Consider the following 19,116-nt stretch of genomic DNA (forward strand, 5'->3'; position numbering starts at 1 on the left):
CATATTGGCCCAATTAAAATGTCTTTAGATTTCTTTACATTTCTTGTGACAGCGAACAGGGGGAGAATCTCATGTTCGAAAACAAGAGGGTTGGGAGAGAAAGATGGAGTGGAGTATAAATGGGAAGAGAAGGGTGATAGTGGAAGAGGGAGAGACGAGAGTGAAGCAGGTACCAACCTCCCACACCATTCCTTTAAATATACCCCCGGGGATGTATATCGCATCACTAATCGGCATACCGGTTATTGAAAGACTAGAGAATTATGCGAGATGCGTAGCCATGGTGATGTTGCCCCCCTGGACAGATTAACCTTGACGGGTGTTGTGAGAGGCATGTTAACCTTGCTTGGTGTTGTCATCAATGTATCAACGTTGCCTGATGCTGCCAAAGGCGTGTCAACCTTGCCTGGTGTTGTCACTGGCGTGTCAACCTTGCCTGGTGTTGTCACTGGCGTGTCAACCTTGCCTGCTGTTGTCACTGGCGTGTCAACCTTGCCTGGTGTTGTCACTGGCGTGTCAACCTTGCCTGGTGTTGTCACTGGCGTGTCAACCTTGCCTGCTGTTGTCACTGGCGTGTCAACCTTGCCTGGTGTTGTCACTGGCGTGTCAACCTTGCCTGGTGTTGTCACTGGCGTGTCAACCTTGCCTGCTGTTGTCACTGGCGTGTCAACCTTGCCTGGTGTTGTCACTGGCGTGTCAACCTTGCCTGGTATTGTCAACTTTGTCTGGTATTGTCATGGGCCTGTGCATATGACTAGGTTGGCAACCACCTTGCCAACAATTTAGCTCAGACACTGTTAATTGCTTAGGTAAATGAACTGTGGCGTTCAGTTTCTGAACCCATTATGTGCCTCTGTGACTTTCCACCACCGCCCACGGGATGGGTTGAGATTTGCAGAAAGAAGAGAGGAAGGTATAGGCAAATATATAAGGTAAAATAGTAAGAGAAGCAGGTAAGAATAAGGTAATGAACCAAGACGGACCTACACGTCATCACATCGCAATCTTCTGAATTGTGGTTTAGTCATCATTTTTTCAGCCACGTTATTGTAACGTAAGTGTTGCTTTTCAAGTTGGCTGAAGACACAGCAGCAACACACACACATACAAAACTCTTCATCATATTTCACCATTGGCATTTGTATATTCTGAATATTCATACATTTATTTTTAACGGTATTCTAAAATATTAAAATTGTCGCCAGAAATGAGAAACTCTTGCCTCCCCCTCCCATGGCTCAGCCGTTGAGAGTTACCACTTCGTGTAGCCAGTTAACCGATATCAGCTACATAGTCTCCCAGCTTGGCACCTTCTTTTGATAATTACTTACTAACTTCACTGGTATCAGGCTAGCGGATACACGGAGGCAGTGTTTTTTTCCGGAAATGGCAATGTTTGGACGAAGCTGTGAATAGCCTATTGGGAATTCCTTGGTGGGAGGGCAGAATTTCATTTGTTGGAGAGGCTGCATATCTCTCCCCCGATAAATTCCCCAATGTGTCTCTGGATTGCGTCGTCTTTATATAATGGAACGTACGTACTTGCGTGTGTGTGTGTTAGAGAGATGTGGGGAAAGGAAGGAAGGAAGGAGAGTGGCTGATCGAAGGCAAGTAACGACAGAATGTATAACCATGACGGCAATGCTGCTGCAAGAGTTATAGGTTAGCTATGTTATCTGCAGATGTGATATATATATATACCGGGAGTATACCGAGTATACTGGGAGTTAACCCCGGGCGGGGTTAACTCCAGGTATATTCCTCTGGGTAGTCTAGGTCAAGTGGGGTCCCCATAGTCAAGGTAGACTAAACAGATGAGATACAAACATACATATATATATTACCTGTTTGTTTTATGAAGTAATGTTATAAATAACAATTCTAAGCATATAGAATTTAGGCATATCGATCAGTGTAAGTTTCTTTCATATTATTTGTTCATATGAATATTTTTATTGGGCTTTAAGTAAAATAAATATATATTTTGAGGTAAAGACATTGTACATATTACTGTTATTACAATTAACCAGTGATTGTGACCCACCAGGCAAAATATGACCGAGTAACATTAAATCTACATAGGATCAGCATCGATTCAACATTACATATCAACATGACAGGTATGGATTAAGAGTTCTTGAATAGTCATATGTGGTAATTGCATATCCCATTGTCACCCAGATGGATTATGAAAATTTCACATGGATTATATATTCTTGTTATTCAAGTTCAAGTACGTTTATTGAGACAATAAAATACATCTCAAAAGGATAGAGTAGCTTAAGCTATTTCTAACATTTCTCACCCACCTGCTTATCTCCCAGTCATCTAAGGATCAAGTACTTCGGTATTTAGAAACGATACTTTTCTATAACTGAATGTAACATACCTTGAAGTTTTGGTCAAGTTTAACCAAACTAAACCTATAACAAAATATAACCAAACATAACTTAACCTAATATAATCAAACCTAACCTAGCCTAACTTAAAACCTAACCTGACATTACCAAACCTAACCTGTCATATAACCAAACCTAACCTGTCATATAACCAAACCTAACCTGTCATATAACCAAACCTAACCTGTCATATAACCAAACCTAACCTAGCCTATAATCAAACATAACCGAACGTAGCCAAACCAAACCTAACAGGGGTGCGTTTGCTATAAACTGACGAAAATACTCGTTTGTAAACTGCCTTATAAGTCGTACGTGCCGGCCAGCTAGTGCTAAGTAGTAGATAGTACCCGGCTATCTGAATACAAAATAGTCTTCCTTATTTCTCCATCCGTGCACGTTCGTCAGCAATATTGTATATCAAATCAAATCAAATGTTTATTCAGGTTTATATAGGTTCTGGGTGAGGATAGACCCGTTGGTGTTTCCGACACGCATGACACCGTTACGTAGACTATACATGAACATTGAATAGTCGTTACAATAGTCGAATACGTTAGGTTAGAGCCAGCCAGCCAGCCTGTGTTCCGTCGTCCACACAAGACGACGGGATCACAGGAGGAACCATAGCATTTGTGTACCCGGCAAGATGGCTGCCACTTTCTTCACTGCCGATCCTTCAGCGGTCCATCTTCTGTGCTTGGGGAAACTGGAGCAGTTGGTGCCTCCATGCCCGTTGTGTGAAGGAGGGGGTGGAGTTCGACCCCCTCTCCCTCCACCAGCAGCACTTCAGTAGTCAGCGGTGAGGAGGGCGGGGGAGAGGGAGGGCCGACCGCTGAAGCATCACCTTTAAGCGCACCATTTTTCAGGAATGGCATCGAGGGAAGATTATATCAAAATTCAGAAAAATTTCCGAGCTGGCCTGAGGCGGACATGGAGACCCTCGTATATAATTATGTGATATATTTGAAATGTCGTGGATTTGTGGAATCTTTATATATTATATTAATGGTCGCTCTTCTTCTTTGTGCTTTTATATCTAAAGCCCGTCAGAATCCCTTATTATTCTTCGAACTCATTTAATTATACATTTAAATATATACCCTCTGTGACACGTGCATTAGATATGTATATCCTGGCGGAACATGACATAATATACCGCCAGGATATTCATATAGGTGTAGCCTATATAATGAGAACAGGTGTGGTGGGATTGTAGTGTGTTTTTCTCATACATCAGTAACTCTTCCGCCTTCAACAACAAGGCTGTTATATCTTGACACCAGGGTTGAAGATTTATTTTTAAAGTAGCCATTGAAAAGGGGGAATAGTCATCACTGTGTGTTTGTTAAGATTTAGACGGGGGCCGGGTGGTGAGCAGGGTGTGGGTGGGCGGGTGAGAAGGGTGTGGACGGGAGGGTAGGGCGTGGGCATGATTCGAACGGGGGGTGTGGGGCAGAGCAGGATCATGTGCGGTCAGAGTGGTTCTGCTGTCATGAAATTCTCTGACCTCCTTAGTATATATTCAACTGCGTGTACATTGGTAAATTCTACCAAAACAGATGAATTCGTAGTACCCGAGGTATGTGGTCCAATGTGGTGTGATATATGACAAACTCCGCCATCGCTCAGTCAGCATGTAAACATCTCATGATCTCTCCCAGCTCTAGTCTTTCATATTGTATCCTCTCGTGTTGTGAAGGCTGGTGTTCCTCTATTAGTCCCCTGTATTACAATTGTTCTATTCTTCTGTAGTTCCTTGTCATTATCTCTCTCATCACTCCTGCTTCAATGGCTCATGACATATTGTGACCCCACTCTACAATCTTTCAGTTGCTGCCTCCCCCTCCCCCCCCCCACTCTTTTTCCATCTTCCTAATTTTCCCCTTTATAAAATCCCTCTATCCACTGCTTCTATTTGGCCCTCTCACATTCCCATTTTGTGTCCAAATACTTTTTCTGTTCCAAGATTATCTCCTCCATCCAAAGTTTACCCCTCACTACCCAGTCCTCCAAAGCTCTCTCTACAATCCTATCTACTCGTCCCATTGTGAGTTCCTTCATGCAGCTTCTTGACCTAGTTACTTTTGCTGAGCCAGTCACTGCAGAGTAGACCACCTTAAGCAGGACGGGTGACAGTTACCTCACCCTCCTCCCACCACAATAGGTGAGTATTTCCCGGCACGTCGTCTTCAAAGTCTTGAGCTTCTAATTTCCACATTCACAGTTTCCAGCATTGCTAGTTCACTTTCCACTATTCAAATCACAGTATCTCTTACACTATGCACAGTATCCACCCTCTCTCCCCCCCCCCTACACACTTGATCACGTCTGACCTGGATGGGGGTCAGATTACGACTGTGTGTGTGTGTGTGTGTGTGTGTGTGTGTGTGTGTGTGTGTGTGTGTGTGTGTGTGTGTGTGTGTGTGTGTGTGTGTGTGTGTGTGTGTGTGTGTGTGTACTCACCTATTTGTGCTTGCGGTGGTTGAGCTTGCGGTGGTTGAGTAAAGACAATTTAAACCATAAAGTCATCAGTTATATTTAAATATGATATATATCACAATTCAGGCAATTTAACTTAAGGTTCACTATGTCAAGATTAAAATACAATGTGAGTCATTACACAAGAATTTGAGAACGAGAACACACACACACACTTGAATATACAATACACACACTCCATACACAGTTTCAAGTGTAGATATGATAGAGCCCAATAGGCTCAGGAATCTGTACACCTGTTGATTGACGGTTGAGAGGCGGGACCAAAGAGCCAGAGCTCAACCCCCGCAAACACAACTAGGTGAGTACAACTTGGCGTGGAGAGTCCGTGGATTACTTGGCAGATGTTTGAGCAGCTGTGGGATGCTGAACTTTGCCTGCAAGGTTGCAGACTTGGATCCATCATCAGCGATGCAGAAAACCCGGAGGGAATTGCTAGGGCTTGAGGGTTCAGTATCGGTAACAACCCACAACCACACTATGTCGGCAGTGGCAATAGTAGTGGTGATGGCAGTGGTGGTGGTGGAAGTAGTGGTGATGGAAGTAGTGGTGGTGGAAGTGGTGGTGATGGCAGTGGTGGTGGTGGCAGTGGTGGTGGAGGAATGACAGAAACCAATGCTATGCGTGACGACGGGGGAGATAAGGAAGTGTCTCCTCTTATCAGCCGACAGGCTTCACTTTATCGATTTCTGTCATGTTACTTAAGTAGCTGTGTGTGTGTGTGTGTGTGTGTGTGTGTGTGTGTGTGTGTGTGTGTGTGTGTGTGTGTGTGTGTGTGTGTGTGTGTGTGTGTGTGTGTGTGTGTGTGTGTGTGCGTGTGTGCGTGCGTGCGCGTGCGTGCGTGCGTGCGTGTTCTCGCCCAGCTGTTCTCACCTAGTAGAACTTACAGGGTTTACCATCGGTTCTTAAGCCCCGCTTGTCGACCATCATTGGTTCAAAGCAGTAACTCTTTTCGCTCGTGTTTATTATCATATTTACTTATATATATATATTTAAGGGTGACTATACACGCATAGTGGAGGTGGACCTCGAGGAGTGAAGCGGTGGAGGTCTTACTAGTGGAGTGCTTCCTGCCTCTCTCGTCCACCTCCTTTTAAATCAATACCAAGATTTTAGCGCAGCAAGTGAAGGCTGGCGGCCAGGATCGTGTCCTTGCACATCTCCAAGTTAATTTTCTTACATATAATGCAACAAGAGAGGAAGGAAGGAAGGAAGGAAGGAAGGAAGGAAGGAAGGAAGGAAGGAAGGAAGGAAGGAAGGAAGGAAGGAAGGAAGGAAGGAAGGAGGAAGGAAGGAAGGAAGGAAGGAAGGTGATTGACGTGTCGTCGTTTCCTGTTGATGGTTGGCGATGGAAAACGTTGACTCCTATATATATTTTTACTAGTGCATTTTAAGTCCACGTAAAATAAACTCCCTGGCCACGCCAACTTTTCCAGAAATATCAGCTAAATTGTTAGCAAATTCAATCTTGGAATGAGTAATAATATATAGAGTGGTGGAGCCGGTATTCAGGATAGCATTCAACAACTAATCAGCAGAGAGAACAGGGAAATCCACAGCTTATGAATCAATTACTATCACAATGAAATGAGAAACTGAAAGACATTTTGAGTCCTAGTGAAGCCTGATCTGTTATATGAACTGATGTGGTTTGAGTGATTTTGAGCTGTATAGCCTAAGAATCTGTTGATGTAGAATACTGAATGTGTACGAATTCTAATAATGTTATGGTATTATTTAGTTTATATTAGTTCTCCTTCAAATTGTTTTCTCATTAAACAAATTGTGTGATATAAACTGAGTAATCTGTCTCGCTGCTCTAATGGTATCCTCCCATTTTTCCAATATATTTCACGTTACTAATTATAACCTAAATGTTAATCACTTACACCAAAAAGTTTGATTTATACTGTTTTTTTTTTTTGGGGGGGGGGGGTTCACTAAATATATATATATACATATATTTAGTGAACTAATATAGTTTTGTCTCTAGTGAACTAATGGTATTGTCCGTAAGTCAGAATATTCGGTGGTTCCCTTATAATGAGTCTAGTGCGCTATAACTTTCATCAGATCTTTAAATCCCTATTTCAGGAAAATATTTATAAAATCTAGTTTCCTGTTATCAGCCTTTCCTCTAAAGTTGCATTTCCATGGCTACGAGTCACCAGTGATAAAAATAGGCTACTCTAAAAAAAAAAATAGCCTATTCCAATTTGGAATAGTTTTAAAACTTCAAAGCCTGTTACCAGACTCTTGGGATGTCACTACTCGTCAGGTGACACTGAGACATTAATTATTGACATGACGTTAGACCTTCAAGGTCAGGGTCCCTGACTCAACTTCAGGTCAATATCATGGACGAGGAAAAATATATGAAATGTTAAATAGAAATGAAACCCAGGTGATATAAGATCGAATATATTAAGCTTACTTTGTTGGTGTGTGTGTGTGAGGCCCACCTCCACCACCCCATCCCACAACAACCACCACCACCCACCTTCACAGCCACCACAACTACTACCATTCTAGCTACAATCACTGCTATTCTTATTATAACCACCACTACTCTTCCCACAACCCCCCCCCCCCAACCTTACAACTATAATATTCCCAATCAGGGATCATTGTGTCAGTATTTGCATATATATATCCTCAATAACAAAATATTATAACTGGTAATAAATACTAGTGTCTATAGCGTTTATAGTAATTAATAGTTATATAGTAGCTTAGAGTGGTTCCGATAGTTACCGCTGTGTGGCGTGCGCGGTATATTGTTGTCCCGTTGGAAAGTGTCAAACAGAGACAGAAGTTAGCCACCGTCCGTTACATATTTACATTTGTGTTACTACAAGCAATCAGCGAGCGTGTGTGTGTGTGTGCCCTCACTGTCAGGTGCCATGAAGAGGTATATAATCTACAAGCTTCCATTTACAAGGTTGTGTATTCCTTATATTTTTGGTAACATTACAACTGGGCGCTTTGGTTTGGATTTGCCTGTGGCTGGCAATCCATTGCTAACGCATACATGAAGTTCGGCTTATATATGCAACAATGTATATACGTTATTCATGTGTATGTACACATGTGTATGTGTATATATATATATATATACACACACATATATACACCCTGAGTTCATTGGCATCAGTTTCACTAAACACCTTCATCTCATGTTCAGTGTTTCCCCTGAGTGATGATTACCATTTAACATTGTGGCAGTTTAGAATACAAATGACCGGAACGTTGAGACAAACCCCATTCACCGTCAAGTGGTTCTGGCAAACGAGTCGCCAATTCCAGAGACATGAATATAAATGTGGAGGGCTGTAACGGGCACTTGCGTATGCATCGCCAGCTGAGCCCAGCTGTTGAGTATCGTCATTCTCGTTTCTTGACGCCATTTGTCGTTAATTTGTTTTGTTATCCTCCGTTGTTGGGTCACGTTGTGTATATAGGCACCGAGGCTCTTGTGTTTTATCACGGTTTTCGCTAACTTTAAATCCACCAAACCTACAGTCACCAAAACCACGTTCACTAATTTACTGGATCCCGTAGCCTCTCCGAGGCTACGTAAAATCTACGTTCACTATCCCTACGTCCCTAACTATGACAACCCCCCACGTCCCCCCCCTCTTCAACCTTCACCATTCACACCCCCCCATCCCCCTCCCCCCACGAATAAGAATTCCTCAACTCCTTGACTCCAATATCACAATCTAAGCACGTCTACAATTTCCTGAATCCCTCGTCCAGTCTGGGATCACAATCTTCCTAAACCTTTACCATTCGCCTCACATCAGGAACCACAAGGCCCCCAGGCCTGAGGTCTTGGACATATGCCGGACGAGTTCTCCACTTCTACAGCTCCTTGTGTGCTTCTTCCTTCGTGTCTTTAGGCTTCTCAGCCTCACACACACTCATATTGAAACCCTTTGATGTTATCAGCCTTATACCACCTCCTGTCTAATGACTTTGCTTCGTTAGGTTAGGTTAGGAAGTTGCGTTTCATGGAATTTCAGACCTCGTGAGAGTTGAAAAGTTCCTTTCAGTGTGAAAGAGTGTGTGTGTGTATTCACCTAGTTGTGCTTGCCGGGGGGGGGGGGGGGGTGAGCTCTGCTCTTTCGGCCCGTCTCTCAACTATCAATTAATCAACTGTTACTAACTACTAACTATTTTTTCCTCCACACACACACACACACACACACACACACACACACACACACACACACACACACACACACACACACACACACACACACACACACACATAGCTGGGTGGCCGAGTTGACAGCACTCTAGGACTCGTGGACCTAGGGACCGGGGTTCGATCCCCGTACTCGGGGGAGACAGCCGAGCAGAATTTCCTTAACCCTGAAGCTCCCTTTTACGTAGCAGTAAATAGGTACCTGGGAGTTAGACAGCTGCTACGGGCTGCTTCCTGAGGGTGTGTGTATGTGTGTGTGTGGAGGAAAAAAAATTAGTAGTTAATAACAGTTGATTGATTGACAGTTGAGAGGCGGGCCGAAAGAGCAGAGTTCAACCCCCGGAAGTACAAATAGGTGAATACACACACACACACACGCGCGCGCGCACACACCACAGGAAAGCCCGTATACAGCTGTCTAACTCCAGATATCTATTTACTGCTAGGTAACAGGAGCATCAGGGTGAAAGAAACTCTGCTCATTTGTTTCTTCCGGCTCCTGGAATCGAACCCGGGCTTCAGGATTATAAGTGCCGCGCGCTGCCCACTCAGCTACCAGACCTCATTGTGTGTCTGGTGTGTGTGTGTGTGTGTGTGTGTGTGTGTGTGTGTGTGTGTGTGTGTGTGTGTGTGTGTGTGTGTGTGTGTGTGTGTGTGTGTGTGCGCGTGTGTGCGTGTGCGTGGTTACCTTGGCAAGTGGGAGACTTTAGGCAACGACCAATACATAAACGCGGTGTCATAAATCAGATTTTTATCCGGCGGACAGAAGTGAAATACTGAGTTATGAAAGCTGTTCACCCCTGAGTTTGTGTGCAAAAATAAGTAAATATATATATATATATATATATATATATATATATATATATATATATATATATATATATATATATATATATATATATATATATATATACATATATATTCACTGCTTGGTGAGTAAATAGTTGGTGAGAGCAGAAGCCAAAAACAGAGAAGGCTTATCACAAGTAAATACAATTATCAAATTTAAAAAGTAAATTGAATTATTATTAAATTAAGTGAAGCGAAGACGAGAGCTTAGAAAAAGTTGGGTAAAGACTCCTGAATATATCGTCTGGTAAGCTCTGGGAGGATTGGAGATTTGGGAAGAGGAGATTGGGAAGATTTGGGGTGGAAATGGGGGAAGGGGGGGGGTGAAGATGTGGGTGGTGAGGGGAAGCAGGAGGTGGGGCGAAGGGAGGGGGGGAGGGGAGGTGGTGAGAGATGTCGACTTTAAGATGAGAGTAAGGTAGGAGGGGTAGGTAGAGGCTCGTTTTCCTCTGCCCCACCAGGCACTTCTCCGACAAAAACATCAGACTGCAGCACCAAGCCACCAGGGTGTGAAACACCATCGAAATGTTAGAGGACCCATTGTTAGAAAGATTGCTCCAAGATGAGACGCCCCGGTCCTACAGCAGGTAGCCCAAGATAAGACGCCCGGCTCCCACAGCTGGTGGCCCAAGATGAGACGCCCCACTCCCACAGCTGGTGGCCCAAGATGAGACGCCCCGCTCCCACAGCTGGTGGCCCAAGATGAGACGCCCCGCTCCAACAGCTGGTGGCCCAAGATGAGACGCCCGCTCCCACAGCTGGTGGCCCAAGATGAGACGCCCCGCTCCCACAGCTGGTGGCCCAAGATGAGACGCCCCGCTCCCACAGCTGGTGGCCCAAGATGAGACGCCCCGCTCCCACAGCTGGTGGCCCAAGATGAGACGCCCCGCTCCCACAGCTTGTGGCCCAAGATGAGACGCCCCGCTCCCACAGCTTGTGGCCCAAGAGCCTCGATTCACTAGATGAAAACCCCGCCCCACAGTACATAATTCCCAGATGAAATACCGACCAGATATCCGTCCCTCTGGTGCCAAGGTTATAGTGCCTCTCCACCACCACCACCGCCACGACCCCCTCCTTCCCCGGCAAGAGCGGGAGCAGAGTACTCACTCACTCTACCCGCCTCCACCAACACGGGGCTACAAGTTGCTTCACCACTCAAACAATGGTTGCACAGCTATATCCTCTCCCCACCCAAAAAAAAAGAACCACGGGATTCAGTTATGCGTAAGTATCTACATCGGAATAAATGCAACTAAAATTCTGAATGTTTTCGTGTTTCAACACATCAAAGAATACAGGAATATTGTTTTCATTTTTACCTACGAGGATGGTTAGGTATATATATATATATATATATATATATATATATATATATATATATATATATATATATATATATATATATATATATATATATACCTAATCACGTGTGATTAGGTATATATATACCTAATCACGTGTTTACTTTCGTGATATACATACACACACACACACACACACACACATATATATATATATATATATATATATATATATATATATATATATATATATATATATATATATATATATATATATATATATATATATATATATATATATAGGTACCTCCTCACAGGGAGGAGGTTCCTTAGAGGTAATCACTTCAAAACCACTATGTAATTAGTGTTTTTTTATATATAAATTAGGACAAGTATGGGTCCCTGTGATTAGTTGAGGACCCATAGGGTGCTTGTTAGCCACACGGGGATCTTGTCTTGGCAGTCTTCTCTGGCTCCTTTCTTGAATTTAAAGGCAAGTTTACTTTTTCTAATTCTCGAAGAGAAAGAACAAGATAAATTGGTCCTATTGGAGAAAGGGGAGCAGGGAGAGGAGAGAGAGAGAGAGAGAGAGAGAGAGAGAGAGAGAGAGAGAGAGAGAGAGAGAGAGAGAGAGAGAGAGAGAGAGAAGGAGATACTAATAATGAGAAAAGGAAAGTGAGACAGGGACAAAGAGAGAGGGGGCAGATACAGCGAAATAGGAAGAGAGAGAGAGAGAGAGAGAGAGAGAGAGAGAGAGATAGAGTGATAGACGTGCAGTGAGAAGGAGCATAGAGGGAAGAGGGCTATACAAGGAGAGAGGGGCAGGGAGAGAAACCAAGGACAGGGAAGGCAGGGGAAAAGGAAGGTACTTTGGTATTCCAGCACCTTGCCAGCACCCGGGGGGCAATTTACACACCCCCATCACCGTTCAGGTTTTTACCCAGTTCTTCACTCCTGCCACCACCCATTCACATTCTGGTTTTTCTCTAGTCCATGAAAAAAAGCTGATGACTTGCCTCTTCGATAAGGAGGAAGTTTGTCAGTTCTCAGACATGTGATAACCTCCAGGCGGGGTTGTGCCTCTAAACTGCTCACACATGTGATGGTTGAGAGGCGGGACCAAAGAACTGAAGCTCAAACCCCGCAAGCACAACTAGGTGAGTACCTTCAGTGCCATCCACCTCTGCTACCTCCAAGACGTCTCCTCCGTCTCTGCTACCTCCAAGACGTCTCGTCCGTCTCTGCTACCTCCAAGACGTCTCCTCCACCTCTGCTACCTCCAAGACGTCTCCTCCGTCTCTGTTACTTCAAGACGTGTCCTCATTCTTTCCATCTTTAGAGAGCTAAATGAAGGATTGCACAGCTAATTACTAAACCAGCTTTCATATTGAGAGTCTAGGTCGCTCGCCAAACTGCCGTTGCGGTGACGTATATTACAAGTGAATGTGTGCTTATTTCAAGTATATAAATAAACATTCTTGGGGTTCAGAAAGGTAAATGAGCAATTACAAAACTAGTTAACACTAGCATTCAACTTGGGACTCGTTGCCATATACCACCATTGCAAGAAACACCTCACCTCGAATTTCGTCGTTATTACGCGTTGGTTCATTCAACCAACGCTAAATGAAATAGATAAATCTCTAATCTTGCTGTTTGTTTATGTAATGGCTCCATTTGAAAGCTCACAAACGAATTGTGAGTTACGCCAGACAGACCCATAAGAGAAAACCCGCCAATCAATGGCAAACTATTTTACATTAGGAAAAAATACACCATATCTCCCATTGATTTACAGTTTTCGACAATCACCACGTCGCATTAAATGATCATAAACTACCAACTCCATTCCTCAATACGACTTGTAAATCAAGCACCACCGTCAGGTGATGCTTGAATTTACAATATTGAAGTGATGCTTGAATTCTCTGCCCAGAGAATTCGACTCCAATGGTTTCAGAACGGCGGACAGGAGGCAATGGCAGCCCCATGGCGGCGGCTAACACGGCCAGGAGGCCCCGTATAGGCTGGGCATACTATATTCTATTCTATATCAATTTAATTCGTTATTATACCTCAATATATGAAGTATACTATAAGTGTATGTGTGCTTCTAATACTTATTTCAACTATATAAATATATATTTTTGGTTTAATTCCCGTCTCTGCTACCTCTAGGACGCTCCCCATTAAAATTTAAATTATACAGTAAATAATTAAAATGATTAACAGTTATATTATTACAATTCTTGCGGAAACTCAATTATAAATGTACAGCCACTGAGGCATGAATGATTATATATTTTTTTGTGTGTGACTTGCGCACTAGTTATATACTTAACACAGGTGTTGGACACAGGTGTTTAGTGAGCAAATGATTGCTGGTCCGCCTTTGTTCAAGCGCTGGCGGGACTCTGTCAAAGTTAGTTGGGGCTAGTTTGCCTCCTCTGTCATTTTGCTGTTGTTCGCTGGTCCAGTTTGCCTTTTATAGCGCGGGAACGCGTCGAGTCTGTGAGCCAGGAATGTTGTATGACAGTAGATGTTGTTGCTGCGTGTTGTTTGTTCCCAGCACTAACATGTTAACTTGGGCACATTGGCTTGATCTGGGGGGGGGGGGGTAGAAATAGCCTAAGCTACTCTATCCCTTTGAGATGTATTTCTTGCTTATCTCAATAAATATACTTGAACTTGAACTTGAATTGGCTTGATCTGTTTTTATATATCACGGGTGAGAGAAGGAAGAAGCACTACTTATTGATGTCTGAACGATAGACTTGGTTTACGGGTTCACCATAGCCCGTGCTACTTGGAACTTTTTGTTCCGAGTAGATGAATCTAAAACAACAACAACAACAACGATAGACTTTGTGGGGGGGGGGGGAGGGGGGGGGGTGAAGGGAAGGGAACTATCAGGGGGAAAGCCCCAAGTCATTACGACTATATCGACTATATGGCACTTGGAAGGGGTCAGGATAAGGATTTGGGATGGGATGGGGGGGAAGGAATGGTGCCCAACCATTTGAACGGTCGGGGATTGAACGCCGACCTGCATGAAGCGAGTTTCTTAGTGGTTAGGTGGGAAAGAGTTAACTGTTGTTTGAATCATATATATATATATATATATATATATATATATATATATATATATATATATATATATATATATATATAAAGTTTTGTTGATACGGGTCTACGACATTTCATATGTAAACAACGAGTGTTAGTGTGTGAAATAGGTCAGCTGAATGGCTGTGTGTTATGGCTGTGTATTTTGGCTGTGTATTTTGTATGCGTGTATGTCGGCTGGAGCATGTTTGTTATGCCTGCAGGTGTGTATGTGCCACTAATGGGGACCTTGAGTGTATGAATGCTCTCGTGTTTACACAAGTGCCTCTACGTGTGTATGTGTATAAATGTATGTGTATAAATGTATGAGTATATGTGTATAAATGTATGAGTGTATGTGTATAAATGTATGAGTGTATGTGTATAAATGTATGAGTGTATGACTGGGTGTTATAGGTGGAAGCTGTGTCTTCCCTTGTTAGAGGTGGGCCTCTCTTCTTTCTCCTGCTGCCTCTGTTTACCCTGGGGCCCCACCTCTTGTGCGACTTCTTGTCCTGGTTCCACACATTATATGGCTCACCGTGTGCGCCATACAATGTACTAACTCCCAGGTACCTATTTACTGCTAGGTGAACAGGCCCATTAGGATGAAAGAAACTCTACCCATTTGTTTCTGCCTCGGACGGGAATCGAACCCGGGCTCTTAGGACTACGACCCCCCGAGTGTTGTCCAATCAGCGGCGAGGCCCCGTGTGTGTGTGTGTGTGTGTGTGTGTGTGTGTGTGTGTGTGTGTGTGTGTGTGTTTACTAGTTGTGTTTTTGCGGGGGTTGTGCTTTGCTCTTTTGGCCCGCCTCTCAACTGTCAATCAACTGTTTACTAACTAACTACTAACTTACTATTTTTTTTCCCACACCACACACACACACACACACACACACACCAGGAAGCAGCCCGTGACAGCTGACTAACTCCCAGGTACCTATTTACTGCTAGGTAACAGGGGCACTTAGGGTGAAAGAAACTTTGCCCATTTGTTTCTGCCTCGTGCGGGAATCGAACCCGCGCCACAGAATTACGAGTCCTGCGCGCTATCCACCAGGCTACGAGGCCCCCATGTGTGTGTGTGTGTGTGTGTGTGTGTGTGTGTGTGTGTGTGTGTGTGTGTGTGTGTGTGTGTGGTTGTTTTACCTGTGGGCTACCGTTTCTAGTGGCTTCAACGAGGACTGAAAGCCGGCGGCTGGTCAAGAGTCCCCCCTCTTCCCCCTCTATTATTCATACGAATCTGTTCCAACTGAATATTAAGCTGCAGTAGTGTTTTATCATTTACGACATCGGCGGGTAGGCGGTTCCAGGTGGAAAACATCATCTCCTGTTTTGGGTGTTGTGTTTCGCTAGAAGCTGTTGCCTCCATGAAGCTACGTCCCTCCATGAAGCTGTTGCCTCCATTGAAGCTACGTCCCCTCCATGCTCTCTACAGCTTCACCCTGAGGTGTTTACCACTGAATCTTGCCCGCCTGGAGCTCTGGCAACTGGGCAATATTGTATTCGTTGAACGTACACGTTGAACGTACACGTTGAACGTACACGTTGCACGTACACGCTGTCCTTAATATAAACTGTCTCTCAAGATCTAGAAGTTACTCCAAGTTCACTCAGCACTACTCCAAGTTCACTCAGCATTATTCCAAGTTTACTCAGCACTATTTCAAGTTCACTCGGCACTACTCCAAGTTCACTCAGCACTATTCCAAGTTCACTCGGCAGTAAATCTGTCTAGAAGGTTCTCAAAATGGGTCAATTTCATCTCTCTCCTGATCACTCAATGTAAAGCTTGTGTGTGGGGGGGAATGATAGCTATTTTATATACATTTCAGCTAAAGCAATTAGGAACTAACACAATATTATTATTATTCACCAATAAAAACAATATAAAACTTTTTTTTACGCAGTTAGGCACGCTATTGTAAATGTGGACACCCGCCAAACACACACCGAAACTACGACGTTGGTACAACGTTCGAACAAGGTTTAACACTTCCTAACCAGTTATGATAACCAATATAGCAAGTTGTAACAACGTTCCAATACGTCATAAACACGTTAAGCCAAGATGTAACAACTTTATTACAAGTTGTAACAAGCGGAAAATAGAGACTGTTTCGGTTTGTGTTTCTAGCAACTTGCCCCGTGTTTAATTACCATTGACTCATTATATTTACTTGCTTGTATCAGGATGCTTAAGGTTATCTTGAGATGATTTCGGGGCTTTTAGTGTCCCCGCGGCCCGGTCCTCGACCAGGCCTCCACCCCCAGGAAGCAGCCTGTGACAGCTGACTAACACCCAGGTACCTATTTACTGCTAGGTAACAGGGGCATAGGGTGAAAGAAACTCTGCCCATTGTTTCTCGCCGGCGCCTGGGATCGAACCCAGGACCACAAGTCCCGCGTGCTGTCCACTCGGTCGACCGACTACCATGCTTAAGAAATGTTCATAAATTCATAACACGAACATCAACAAATCTTGGGAGTAATTATTATACTCGTGTGTGGCTCACTGAATATACTGGCGAGTATACCAGCGCTATATAAGAGTATACCACTATACTAAGAGTATACCACACACTCTCTAGTGTGTGGTCTGGTCAACATGCCAGCACTATACCACATACCCCTTTGATTCGTTGCTTGATTCAATTCATTGCCAAATCCTCCTCCCAGTTTTTAAGATGATTTTCAAATTGGGATGTAGGTAGATGCACTACCCCCCCCCCTAGTACTGTACGGAAAGACCTGGGTAAATACTGGTTCGGTAACAGGGGTTGTTGATTTGGCTCTTGACTCGTTTGGTCGAGTGCCACACACACTCTTTCACAAAACCCAACCCAATATATTCCTCTGTGAAGTTCAGAGGTTGGCACCTTCCTCTCCTGCCCTTCGGCGTTTTCATATCACTGTACTTTTTTGTATTTTGGAGAAGGTTTAAGTCCTCTGTTATTCCTCATGTATAATGTTCTTTATGTATTTTAGAGTGCTTGCTGACTTGCATATTGTTGTTGTCTGTGATTTAGAATTCTGAATAGTTATTTTTTGAATTAGATTCTTGCAGTCGAGGTGATGTTGTATTTACACATGTACAAAGAGCACATGGTCGTTGCCACACACACACACACACATATATATATATATATATATATATATATATATATATATATATATATATATATATATATATATATATATATATATATATATATATATATGCAACAATGATCACAAAAACACTGATCCAAGTATGCAGAATAACCACATATGAAAAATAGAAACTGCTTAACGCGTTTTCGGCTAATTCGCCTTCATCAGAGCAAAGTAGAATCATTCTACTTTGCTCTGATGAAGGCGAATTAGCCGAAAACGCGTTAAGCAGTTTCTATTTTTCATATGTGGTTATTCTGCATATATATATATATATATATATATATATATATATATATATATATATATACACACACTATGCCAACAATAACGCACTAACGCAGTAATTTGCGTTGGTCTCCACTAACTACATCCAAGCAACAAACTGCATTGCCTAATTGAGTGATTTGTTAAATGACGTCACACCTTTTGATTGACCTTTTGAGCTGCAAGTGACCTTTGCAACACGAGCAAAAACAATTCACCTGGTTCATTTATTTCCCTCCATAAGATGGCAAGTTAAACACATTGATAGATATATTTTTATTTCAAAATTTACAACACAGCAAAAGGAGGATCAGTAAAGGAAAAAGGAAGGATATCGCTGATGCAGACATTATACCAAGTATCGAAAATAATAGTCTGATTGGTCACAGCACAAGGATTATATAAGTGAGAGTGCTGGCACTCTTCCTGCTGGCCGTCTCTACTCTCACTTCTCTCAACACTCACTCAACTCTCACTACTCACTCCCCTCCCCTCACTATACTCACACTACTGGGATGGGATGGAGCACCGCCATAGTGACAGCACTGGATCAGCGTCACTCATCCTGTGAGTGGACACACCGCCATAGTGACAGTACTGGGTCAGCGTCACTCATCCTGTGAGTGAACACACCGCCATAGTGACAGTACTGGGTCAGCGCCACTCATCCTGTGAGTGAACACACCGCCATAGTGACAGGTGTGTGTGTGTGTGTGTGTGTGTGTGTGTACACGTGGCTTGACTGGTAGGAAATACACGCTCTCTTATCTACAAACCTGGCAACCATAGTCCCTTATACACTCGCCGCACAGTAGCCAGGTGTAGCAAGGGGTAGACCAGGTGTGTGTGTGTATCCATACCTGCCTCCTCCACGTGATTCAGCCAACTGTGCCTGCCAGCAGTTACATGGAGCAGGACAACAGCAGGACGAGATGCGCATTGCTTCTGTGGGGGTCTCGTAGCACAGTTGGCTGCGTTCTCGATTCACAATCGGGGGATCCCAGGCGCGAGAGAAATGACTGGGTATACGTTTCCATTCACCTAATGCTTCTCTTCACGTCGATACAGTACTAGAGTATGTATATACAGGCGTCCTATCCCCGAAAAAAAAACTGATTTATTATTATAGAGTATAATTATCAATCTAAAATAACATCGTATGTATTGTATTTGAGCGTCTCAGCCTCACACACCCGGCCACATCCCTGATAAGCGTCCCAGCCTCACACACCCGGCCACATCCCTGACAAGCGTCTCAGCCTCACACACCCGGCCACATCCCTGATAAGCGTCCCAGCCACACTTAAAATATAATGCAGCAGTATA

General features: G+C 43.5%; 1 protein-coding gene and 1 long non-coding RNA gene across 2 annotated transcripts in view; one reads left to right on the top strand and one right to left on the bottom strand.

Annotated features, from left to right (window-relative positions):
• Window positions 1–242: 242 nt before the first annotated feature.
• On the bottom strand, window positions 243–3,130 carry LOC123757700 (anti-sigma-I factor RsgI2-like). The gene is made up of 3 exons (XM_045741549.1): window positions 3,069–3,130; window positions 2,390–2,423; window positions 243–725 (listed from the first exon to the last, which is right to left on the bottom strand). Exons 1-3 carry the CDS (start codon window positions 3,128–3,130, stop codon window positions 243–245), a joined length of 579 nt encoding a protein of 192 aa, XP_045597505.1.
• A 4,574-nt stretch (window positions 3,131–7,704) lies between these two features.
• LOC138366233 (uncharacterized) overlaps window positions 7,705–19,116 on the top strand; it is a 127,304-nt gene continuing 115,892 nt past the window's right edge. Inside the window, exon 1 of the long non-coding RNA XR_011229110.1 lies at window positions 7,705–7,842. This is a non-coding gene — a long non-coding RNA (uncharacterized lncRNA). The remainder of the gene's footprint in view (window positions 7,843–19,116) is intronic.

This window comes from Procambarus clarkii, chromosome 19, assembly GCF_040958095.1.
Source record: "Procambarus clarkii isolate CNS0578487 chromosome 19, FALCON_Pclarkii_2.0, whole genome shotgun sequence".
Taxonomy (NCBI): domain Eukaryota; kingdom Metazoa; phylum Arthropoda; class Malacostraca; order Decapoda; family Cambaridae; genus Procambarus; species Procambarus clarkii.

Coding starts and splice junctions, on each gene's coding strand:
- LOC123757700 (XM_045741549.1), bottom strand. CDS start 3,130: ATGGAGGCACCAACTGCTCCAGTTTCCCCAAGCACAGAAGATGGACCG. Junction 2,424..3,068: donor GGACCGCTGAAGGATCGGCA/GTGAAGAAAGTG, acceptor ATTTTGTTATAG/GTTTAGTTTGGTTAAACTTG. Junction 726..2,389: donor AACTTGACCAAAACTTCAAG/GTATGTTACATT, acceptor TGACAATACCAG/ACAAAGTTGACAATACCAGG.